General features: G+C 42.0%; 1 protein-coding gene across 2 annotated transcripts in view; it reads left to right on the top strand.

Annotated features, from left to right (window-relative positions):
• The first annotated feature begins 229 nt into the window (after positions 1 to 229).
• CAMK1D (calcium/calmodulin dependent protein kinase ID) overlaps positions 230 to 11,352 on the top strand; it is a 378,222-nt gene continuing 367,099 nt past the window's right edge. For both annotated transcript variants that reach the window (XM_073328749.2, XM_073328750.2), the window contains exon 1: positions 230 to 563. In XM_073328749.2, coding sequence (XP_073184850.1) covers positions 472 to 563 — 92 coding nt within the window. In that variant the 5' untranslated portion in view covers positions 230 to 471. The remainder of the gene's footprint in view (positions 564 to 11,352) is intronic.

Raw genomic sequence — 11,352 nt, 5'->3', positions numbered from 1 at the left:
CTGGAAACCCCGGCGGGGGGGGGGGGGGAATAAAACCCGACAAGGAAATCCCCCCGGCAGGCGGCAGCCCCCCTCGGTGAGAGAGGGGGAAGGAGAGCCGGGAAGAGAGGCAAGGACAGGGACAAGCGGGAAGGGAGAGGGGAAGAGAGGGAGGGCACCGGGAAAGGGAGGGGGGAAGAAAGAGAGGAGGAAGAAATAAGAGCGGGGGGGGGGGGGAGGCAGAGAGAAGGGAAGGAAGAAGCCAGGCGCGGGAGCGGAGGAGGGAAGCTGGGTCTGCTGCTGGAGCCAGGCGGAAACCCCAGCCGCCGCCGCCGCGAGCAGGAAGCCTGAGCGGCAGCGCGGAGAGCGGGTGGGAAGAGGAAGCGGCAGCGCAAGAGAAAGCAAAAGCTGCCCGTGCCGCCGCCCGCCCGCCCGCGCTGGGCTCCGCATCCCCGGCTCCTGCCCGGGCGGGAGAGCTGCGCCGCCGCTGCCATGGCCCGGGAGAACGGGGAGGGCAGCGCCTCCTGGAAGAAGCAAGCCGAGGACATCAAGAAGATCTTCGAGTTCAAGGAGACCCTGGGAACGTGAGTGCCGGCGCGGCCGGGTTGCCTCCTGCTGCTGGGGGAGGGTGGGAGCCGGACCCACCGTCCCGCTCAGCTGGCGGGGCCGGGCGGGCTGGCTGCTGCCCATCCATCCCCATCAGGCTTGCGTGTGTGAGTTAGACGCAGATGGGGGGTGTGTGTGTGTATTTGTCTGAGACTGTGTGTCCCTGGTGCCCGTGTGCCAGCTTGCACCCGAGGGTGTGTTTGGTGGGGTGCGATTGTGTGGACGAGCCAAAGCGTGTCTCTTGCTGCGTGTGTGTCGGTGTGTGTGTGTCTGGGATGCATGGGTGTTGGCGTGTCTTGTTTCTGTCTCGTGAGTGTGTCTTTGTGTGTGTCGAGGAGGTGGGCGCTGTGTATGGTGGTGTGTTTGTAGGCATTTGAGTGCGTGGGTTTGTGTTTGTCTCATGAATGTGTGTTTGAGAAGGTTTGTGTTTGTGTGGATTGGGGATGTATGGGTGTGTTTGTATGCATCTGAAGGCTTGCTGATTTGGGATTGTGTCATTTTCGTGTGTGTGGTGTTTCATATATGTTTGAAAATGTGTTAGAATTAGTGTGTGTGTGCTGGTGTATGTCTTGATAGGTATTAGTTTGTATATAAGACTATGTATGCATATATTGGTGGCTATATGTGTTTTAGTAAGTGCGTGAGTGTGTTTGGTTTGTGTTACCGTGAGTGCATGTGCGTGTGTGCGCTATTCTATCCAGCACTTTGGTGGGCACGAAAGCATCCAAAAGACAGCCCTGCTTATAAAATACTGTATCTCACTCTTTTTTTTCCCCATTGTGTGTGGAACGACGTTGAATCGGTAATAGAAATAACAATATATTTGTATGCAGAGAAAATGGGTGTATATCTAATATTGACCCCCCCCCCCAACTGACTCCCTGGTCACTAACCTCAGTATTCAGACTAGTATGTTTGTTTTTATCAAAAATATTAATAGAAGTGTAATTTAAAATATACATAGGCTGAGAAAGAGAGAGAGAGTGCTATCTTGATGGGACAATGAGTCTGACTTCCATGCTTTCTGCTAAAGCTGATGGCAGTCTCTTCGTAGAAAAAATATCAGAAATAATAAGAGTGGGTTGGATGTGTTTCATCTGGTACATTACCATAGTTTAACTGTTGCTTCTTTCACTGTTTTGTTTTATTTGGTGTCTGTTCATAAAGATTAGTAAAATGTTAGACTTTTTGAAGGTTCAGAATAAAGTGTACAGATGGTTAAAAAAAAGGGAACAGGATGTAGTAAAATACTTTTCACTTCAGCAAGGAGGCATGTGTATTTGTTTTAAAAAAGTTTGTTTAAAAGACATTATGAATGTGGATGGCTGTGAGTTCTAGGAGAGGTTAGCATATGGACTGCTTGTATTTGTTGACTGTAGGCTTCTAGAGCATCTGGCTTGGTCACGTTCTGCGTGTCCCTGGCAGCTGTATTTTGAGAAGCTTTACACGCAACTTTAGGATGACTATAAGTGATATTAATTCTAAGTTGTACTTTACATACTGAGCACTGTATATGCCACTTACAAAATACAGTCTAACATAGTATTTCAATTTCTTTCTGCTTCCAAGGGAGGGCTCTCTGTAAACATTAGTATATTTTTGGTTCACCAACTCACTGGTTTGTTTCCTTGTGAACAAACTGTGAGTAAGGATCAGACTAGACATTTAATGTTGAACTAGGTCATGCATCTGGATTATAATAAGTAGACATTGTAATATTTAGTACAATGCATAGTTTAGTTAATCAAACTAATGTTTTACAGCTCTTTCAAGATGCAAAATGCAGTATAAGTGCTAAATGTTATTATTTTAGTTTATTCTCATTCTCTTTGTCTAGTTCTTGTACTGACAACATTTGGTGTAATAAGAAACATGTCCTTACTTGTCATCATAGGTATGTAATTCTTTGCCTGCACCAAAGGGTGTTGGAAAAAGTAAAATCATAACATGAAGAGATTAATTAAAGCTGCAAGTCTGTTCCCTCTGGTTTTCACTATAAATAGGCTTGGCATAATTCAATTTTAATTTTTTTTGATGGATAATATCAATATTTATTTTAAAGCATTTTTTATTTTCATCTAATTAAATTTTCATAGTTGTAGGAAATTATGGGAGGGTCAGACAATAGGAGTGACAGATAATTGTAATTTAATGCTGAGATTAAAAAATTAAAGTTTTATAACCATTAAAACACAAATTGTCAACATGACATGTCAAAGTGTACGAAGTAAATTTAAATCAAATTCTAATACATTGTCTTTGCCTGTTTGTAAATTTCGATTATCAATGGAAATATTTTTGTAGGTTTGTGTGTATGATGAAATCAACATTTACTGACATCTACTTATTAAAAATTGAATCCTTCCAAGCCTAATTATAAACCTCTGTCACCACAGAAGATTGTCTGTGAAGTTCTCCACATTGTTTGAGTTGTGCCACCGAAGACTGCCTACGTCTGGGGACTGATCGATCCTGTCTCCATTGAAATCAGTGGAAGCACGTTAGAGCCCCAAGGTGGCTATGTGCATTTTATCCAATGGTTCAAATATACTGGTGTGACTGTTGCCATTGAAATTCATTAAATGTAGCCACTGAGTAGTTTGTGCCCTTAAAGATTATTTGTTAATGGCACAATTTGCAAGCTCTGGTTATAGGACTCTATTTAACTACAGTTGTAAGCAACAAAGTTTTTAGATGTGACTTAGTTTAATAGTCAAACTGCAAAGTTTTGCACACAAAAAAAGGCAAATTAAATTAGAAATAATTAACATATTATGGAAGCCAGATCAAAGTCAAAGGGAGCTGGCATAAGTAAAGTAGGACTGGCCCTATTATGACAATTATAAATATTTTTACATTTAAAACCCAATATATGTGAATCAGTTCCTTTACCACTCCCGGAGAGAGCATGCCCTAGTAGCAGTGTGCAGGCATATTAGTCAGGAAATCTGAGTTCTAATTTTGTTTCTGCCACAGATCTTCAAAGGTGCCGAGCACCTGCCAATTTCATTGACTTAAATGGGACTTGTCATGCTCATATCTTCTGACAAATTAGGCCATTTGCTGTGCAACTCACAAAGCCCAGATCCTCAAAGGTATTTAGGCAAGGCTCCTAATTTCCATTAAAATCAGTGGAAGGTTGGAACGTAAATAACTTTGAGGGTCTGGGTCCAAGGCCCCAAAGGCCCTCCCATTAAAGTCTGTGGACAGGCTCTCAGTGTTTTAATCGGGAGTTATCTCAGGCTATGAGGGTCAAGTGATCGAGTTCTTTATAACATGATTTACAAACAAAGCTGAAGTCTGGTTTGGTCCCTTCTACAATATAATGCTGAACCACGTTGGAAATGACATATGTAAGCCAATCCCACAATATAATAGATTTTCATAGTGTAGATGGGACCTTAATTTTCTTGACTCAGTTTCCCCATCTGTAAAATGTGTAGAATAATACTTATCTGCCTCAGAGCTGAAAAACTTTGCAGCCCTCAGATGAAAGGTCCTAGATGAAGGTGCATATATTTTGTACTTCTCTTTCACCTTTTATCTAAAAATGTCAAAGGGCTAAAAGCACCTATAACACAAGAGCAGCCCTTTTTCTGTGTTCTCAGCATCTCTCTAGGTGGCTGTGATGAAATCAGCTGTGGTAAGGAAAGCACAGAACCCCCAAATCAGGACAGAAAGTGAAAGAAAAACTGTTTTTCAGATATAATACAGTAGCAGGGACACATAGGGAACTGCCTCCTGTTAGAATGCTGAAGTCTTGGTCATTTGCCTTCAGTGAATGCTCTTGTGCAGTGGTGTTTTCTTAAGGAGTTGGCTGTAGTATGAAACTGGCTTAGATCATACTTCCCCAGGTGCTGGTAGCAGCATGAAATTGACTAGGGTCATAAACATAGCCCTGGTCAATTTCACACTAGGGCTTGGACTACAGGGGAAAAGCTTCTATTCAACAGCAAAATCCCAGTAAATCTCTGCTCCTTGGCAACCCTGAAAGTATGAAAAAGAGGCAACCAGGAAAGGACATAAGAGAGACAGACATAAAGAGACAGAGATAAAAAAGTGAGGTGTGTGAGAGAGAGATGTAAACAGAGAAGAAAAAAGGGGAAGGAGACAGAAATGGAGATGAAGAGGGCAGAAAAGAAATACCAAAGCGGAAATGCTCAAAAAGGAGAAGTGAGAAGATGAAGACATGGGAAGGAAGGAAAGCAAGAGTGAGAGAATACTTTTGAAAAATATCTCTTGGAGCCCAGTCCTGTGGTCCTTACTCAGGCAAAATTCCCATTGACTTCAGGAATTGGGTTCTTTTGTTTTGTATTGACATCACTTTGCACTGGAAATTATGGTCCTGATTTATCCATGTGTTACTCCAGTTTCACCCCATCCAGTGGTGTAAAAATAGAATAAGATGGTGGTGAACCAGACTCTATGTAGGTAAGTTTGGTAGTGCCTTTGTTGCTCCCTTTATCCTCATTTTTGAAGTTGCATGTGTTCACTCCTGAATATTGTGTTGGGACAAATAACTAAAAGTCCAGTTAAAGAGGAAGGTCAATGCAGAAGGAAATATATTTCCCCTAAAACCAAACAAAAACATAGTGATAAATACTGGCCCAGTTCCGCAGCTGATGGACATCGTCATGGCTGCATTAAAGTCAGTACAGTTACATCAATTTACACTAGCTGAGGAGCTGTCCCACTGTTTATCTTTACAAAGTTCATCAAATTCACCTGTTGTAGCTCTAGACAATCAATTCACCTACATGGACAGGTGGAAAACTGCCTCGACTTGCCACTGGGAGATGTAAAGTTTCACAATAGCAATGGAACCTGTTAAGAAAATAGATAATCATTTAAATACCATTCTCTCTGTAACCCCCTGAAATTTTAAAGCCAGGTCAGTGTCATTTTTAAAGCTGATAATGTGACATTCCAAGAGATCATGAGATGCAGAATGCTATCTATGCATTAGGTTAAGAACATAAGAGTGGCCATACTGGGTCAGACCGAAGGTCCGTATAGCCCAGTATCCTGTCTTCCGACAGTTGCCAATGCCCAGTGCCCCAGAGGGAATGAACAGAGGTTGGGAAGGGGAGAAAGCCTTAGGTTGGTCAGCTGGTCTGTTTGATCTAATCATCCTGCATTTCTAAAGCATCTATCATTGTAGAATTTAGGCTCTGTTTACATTACAGTTATAGCTCTGTTGGGGCCATCATTTTGCATGTTTAGAAGGGAGCAAACTCTATTATATCTATGTTATGGGGCTGTTCCTCTTGTTCTGAAAAGGTGGGGTGGAATGCGATTCCCTTAATTTGGTATTAAAGAGATATGGCCCTATTTGCACAGACAACCGTTGTTGTGCATGGCCACAAGTGAACTGTAACTGGGTCCCAACCTGGTTGTAAAGTGCAGTGTAGAAGGAACCTAGAGGTGGCACTGTCTGAGGGCCTATCTGTACAAGTCCTGTGTCCTCACTCTTCCTTTCGTATTCAGACACTCACTGTGACATTACTTTTCACTCCCCTCCCACACACTCATTCGCACTCTGTCACACATTCACTCAAAGACTGTCCCATAAGCACTCTCCTCTCACACTCCTTCTCTGTCTCTCACACACAGACTAAAGGCTTTTCTTGCACACATGCACAATGTCACGTATGCTGTGTCTCAATCAATGCTGTGTGTGGGGTGGTGGTGGAGAGTGAGAGTTGTTGCTGTAGCTGCTGCTGAAAGGGTTCCTTAAGGAAGCAGTTTGGGAAAAGAGTTAGTGGCTCAGAGTCCAGAAGCACTGCAACCCCCTGGCTACAAAGGGATGAGACTACAGGCCTGGGAATGGATGTGCCCAGGTGAGCTAAGGGGAGAGACTGAGCGGAGCCTGGGAAATTGTGCCTGGTAGAGAGGATTGCAGTTGTAGGCAGAGAGACCTCTGGGAGGAGGGATGTGCCCAGGAGGAGACTGGGGCAGCAGAGGCGGGAGAGAGTTTGCTCTGGGTTTGACTTTAGGTTTATTTGATGTTAATAAACCAGTCCCAAATAAAGGGTGTTTGTTATTGGACATACACCTCTTTGGATTATTCCTGGGAACCTGTGAAAGGTAAATTGAGGCAGGATGCTGCACAGCCATGTTGGCCAGCAGGGGGCACTACACAACAGGCATGCTCACTGACAGAGTTCCATTCTGCTGCTGACATCACAAGCAGTCCCCGTTCACATGTTATGACTGTCGAGTGGAGTTAAATGGAGAAAATACTGGGTTTTATCATCTGTTTTTCTCAGTTTGATATTCTCTCTGCTTAATTGTGTTAAGAGGACATACATGGGTACCAAGGTATCATACCTTCACATGGATAAAATACAGTGTGCTGCAGGGTTGTTGAATCTAACAGAGAAAAGCATAATAAGCACCAATGGCTGGAAGTTAAAGCCAGGCAAATTCAAATGGGAAATAAGCTCCCCCCTCCTTTTTATTTTTAAACACTGATGGTGATTAACCATTGGAACAAGCTTTGACGGGAAGTGGTGGGCTCTCCATCTCTTGAAGTCTTTAAATCAAGACTGTGTAATATGTCTTCTGTAACACATGCTTTTAGTCAAACCCAAGTTATTGGGCTCAATACAGGAATAACTGGATGGAATTCTGTGGCCTGTGTTATACCACAGGTCAGACTAGATGATTTAATGGTCTCTTCTGGCCTTAAACTCTATGGATCATTGCCATTGGAGCACCTGGATACAAGAGTTGGTTGTGATGTCACAACAGCATGGAACATACAACAACTTCTCTGGGTGGAGGACTCAAAGCTGAGGTACAAATACTAACATTTCTTTACATGTTGTGAAACTGCTGAGAAGTTTTAATGGATACAGTTTTATTGATCCAGGATCAATAACTTATTCTTCCTAATACTTTTACGGTGATACTCATGTTTTTAAAATCAGGTCATTCTGATTGCTATCTTGCAGCCTGACTTTAGAAACCAGCATTTACTAGAGTTAGAAATGATGGGTTTCTACAAGTTGCAAAGTGGATTTTAGGCTCATAGATAGTATAGAACATTAGGTCTAATATTAATGGTAATAGGGCATTGAAATGGGAGGGGGAAAAAAGGCAAGATGGTAATCAGAATTAAAGTCTGATAACTAGTGAATCAACAAGGCTAGAGGAAAAAAACTGCTGTCCATTGGCTGAAAGAGGGAATTCTTTCCAGCGCTGAAGTGATTTATAGCATTACTTTCTAGCCACGATGCTTCATCAGATACCAGATTTTGAAGTGGTCACTGGTCCACTAAACCAAGCAAAACTACTGCCCAGGTACCACAGAGGTCAGGTTGCCTTAAGCCTCCTAAACATCCAGGGCAGGTCTGAAAATATTGTTTAATCAAAGAACTGCAAAAAGGCAGATTGTTGGGGGTAGCCAGTTCACATACAATACCGGTTCCCTGGCATGCGCCAGTTTACTTTACAAATGTTAGCTTCCACGACTTCCCTCTCAGCGCCTTCCCCCTCATCTAGCACCACCCTCCTTTCTTTTTCCACAGTTTGTCTTTCCATATCCTCCATCACTGCAGTCGTTGAGCGCCTCTCAACCATTCATGTATTTATCCTCCCAACTTCCCTGGGACATAGAGAAGTACTGTCATTCCCACTAAACAGTGGGGGTGGGGGTGGGGAGGAGATGGTTAGAGCAGCAATGCAGCATTCGTATGGATTAATAGTAAGCACTTTGGGGCTTTTTTGTTCTGTGCTTGTACAGCGCCTAGCACAACAGGCTCCGGGGCCATGAGTGGGGCTCCTGGGTGCTACTGTAATGCAAATCATTAATAATAATTCATCGATCGGCAATTCACCATAGCATGGCACCTGGTACACCAGAACAAAGTGAGTATAAAATACTGCCATTCTTCAGTAGTGTTCCGCACAGGTATAAATGGCTACATGAGGTGTGCAGCAACAGTCCCAGAGACACAAAGGCCTGGTCTATACTAGGAAATGAGGTTGGTATAACTACATTGCTCAGGGGTATGAAAAGTCCCAACCCCTGGTGTAGACAGGACTAGGTTGACGGGAGAATTCCGTTGACCTAGCTATTGCCTCGCGGGGAGGTGGAGTACCTGCGCTGATGGGAAAACCGCTCCGGTTGGAATAGGTAGTATCTTCCCTGATGCGCTACAACGGTGCAACGGTACAGCTGCAGCATTTTCAGTGTAGATAAGCCCTAACTTGGCTAAGGTTATACAGGAAATCTGTGGTAGAGCATAGAGCTCAACCTGGGTTTCCCAAGTCCTGCATTAGTGCCTTAACCACAAGACCATCCTTCCTCTCTCCATCTCATTGCTGCTGGTGTGAAATCCTTCTTCTCTACATCTCTTGCCACCTGGAGCAGCCTGCCTGCCTCCTTCACCATCCACCTCTTTTCAAATATCAGCTGGAAAAAAAATTCTTTTCTCCCTCTGCTACTCACCTCAAATACTTTTATTCCCTACACGGTGTATTTACATGTTGCTACATGCCGAATATGGTTTTGAATTATTTTTAATTTACATCTGTAAAGCATCAAGTGGTTTGAGCATTGGCCTGCTAAACCCAGGGTTGTGAGTTCAATCCTCCAAGGGGCCACTTCGGGATATGGGGTAAAAATTGGGGATTGGTCCTGCTTTGAGCAGGGGGTTGGACTAGATGACCTCCTGAGGTCCCTTCCAACCCTGATATTCTATGATTCTATGAGTTTATACCAAATAAAGTTGCACTGTTTTGGTTTGTATGATAATAATGAAAGCTTATAATAAGGTTCTCAATTTATTGCCAGTAATGGCATTCACTTAACTGGTGAGTCACAGTTTACACTCATGATTATTTAATAGGACTTAATTTTCCAGTCATTTCCAGTAGTATGAAAACAAGGTTGAACTGAAAAGATATTATTAGGAAGCAGATTAATGAATCAGATGAGGAATGAAAGAGTTCCTCGGGGCAGAGATCTGGCACTTTTTCAGTCTGTAAATAGATTTGAACATCAGTAGTGCAGTATAAATAATAACAATAATAATAATAATGTACGTAGCTGCAAATATATTACTTAATGACAAATCAAATAGCCTAGCTATCAAAATATTTCTGTTGTCATCATTTTCAAAAATCATTCTGACTCATAAATCTAGCTAATCTAACTACTGATGTGTGTTGTCTGGCTTAGCAGTTCCTATAGTTTTCTGTAGATGTGTCAATCACTCTTTTTTTTTTCTTTTTTAAAAAAGGAAAGTATAAAAACACCGATTTTGCAATGAACTTTCCAAGGCCCTTTTCTGGTGTTTTCACATTGAAATCTTTGTATTGAGTTTTATGCCAGATTTAATCACCAAACAACTTGCATAGGTTAAATTAAACTAATATGTATTTTTGTTGTTCAAATTTCTTGGCTGAATTGAAAAGCGACATTTTTTTTTTAACACTAGCTGTGCTGAGAAAAATCTGTTGAGATAATGAGACTCTTGGATTTGATTTGACTGTAAAACATCTGAGACCAGAGCTTCGGCATTCCTATTGCAATAGATCAATGATTTCTCTTGCTCTTTTCCTTGGTAGTATCAGATATCACATTTAGAAAGAACGGTTACTTTGGACAAACAGCCTAGGTAACCAGGGAGAAGAACTAAAATACCATTCCCCCCCCCTTTTTTTTTCAGAGGTTGGAGGCAGAGTGCATGTGGAGAGGTGATTTTGGATTAAAAAAATCAAGTTCTCATAAGGAATCCCTTTTAATTTTCACATAAATTTCCAATTTAAACAATATAGTTGCAGTCTAATTACACTTTCCAGGAGGAACAAAAGAAAAGACTCTTTTTAACAATGCAAATGAACACGGAGAGTTAACATCAGTAGCAATGTAATTAGGAGCCCTGAACAGAGGCTCTTGGAATTGACAGTTAACCTGCTCTCTCCTTTAATATTCTATGGGTTCCATTCCTGCCCTGTTCTCTTGCTCTCTCTCAAAACCTGAGGGCACCTGAAGCAGTGGCATGATCATCAGAGATGCAGAGGACTCACAAATCCAAGCCAACGTTAATAGGAGTTATGGGTGCTCTGTACCTCTGGAGAAAATCGTTTGTGAGTTTTGGTACCTGGATCTACACATCTTGGTCTTTATTAAACTCTGTTAGTTTGGTTTCTCTGTTTGTAATGCTTGAGCTTGCACCACGGAAGTCAATGGCAGTTATGGCATAGGTTTCTATGAGGGCAGCATCAGACCCTAATATATTTTTCAGCAGTGTTGTGAAAATGAATTCAGACTTGCACATCCTTCTAAGATCTTCAAATGAAGGTTGTTCTGTTAGTGCAAGGTATCATTATTCAAGTGTTAGAATATTATAGAAACATGGTTATATCCCTATGGTTTAACAGAATACCCCATTAAAAATGCCTGCCCAACTATGTTATTCTACTACCCAGAAATATGCTTACATTTATGATGCTTGATATGTAAGAGTTCTCAGAAAAGGGTGGAGCGTTGGTAGTTCAAAATGCTACAACACAGTGACCAACCCACATTTGAGAATGATCTTGGGTTTTTTTTGTTTGTTTGTTTTTGATTTGGGAGACTAGCAAATACTGAACATATTGTATATGTTTGGGTCTTGGCCCTGATGAGGGGAATGTAAAGATAACATCACTCTAATTATTATTTGTATTATAGTACCTTTATATAGCTGTGAACTGTAATACTTTGGTCTAATTTTGGTTGTTGGGTTTAGTTTGTGGGAGCTGGGTGCTGTTGGT

This window comes from Lepidochelys kempii, chromosome 1 (genome assembly GCF_965140285.1).
Source record: "Lepidochelys kempii isolate rLepKem1 chromosome 1, rLepKem1.hap1, whole genome shotgun sequence".
Lineage (NCBI taxonomy): Eukaryota > Metazoa > Chordata > Testudines > Cheloniidae > Lepidochelys > Lepidochelys kempii.
The sequence above is the reverse complement of the archived record's forward strand: the minus strand, read 5'-3'. Positions and strand labels throughout refer to the sequence as shown.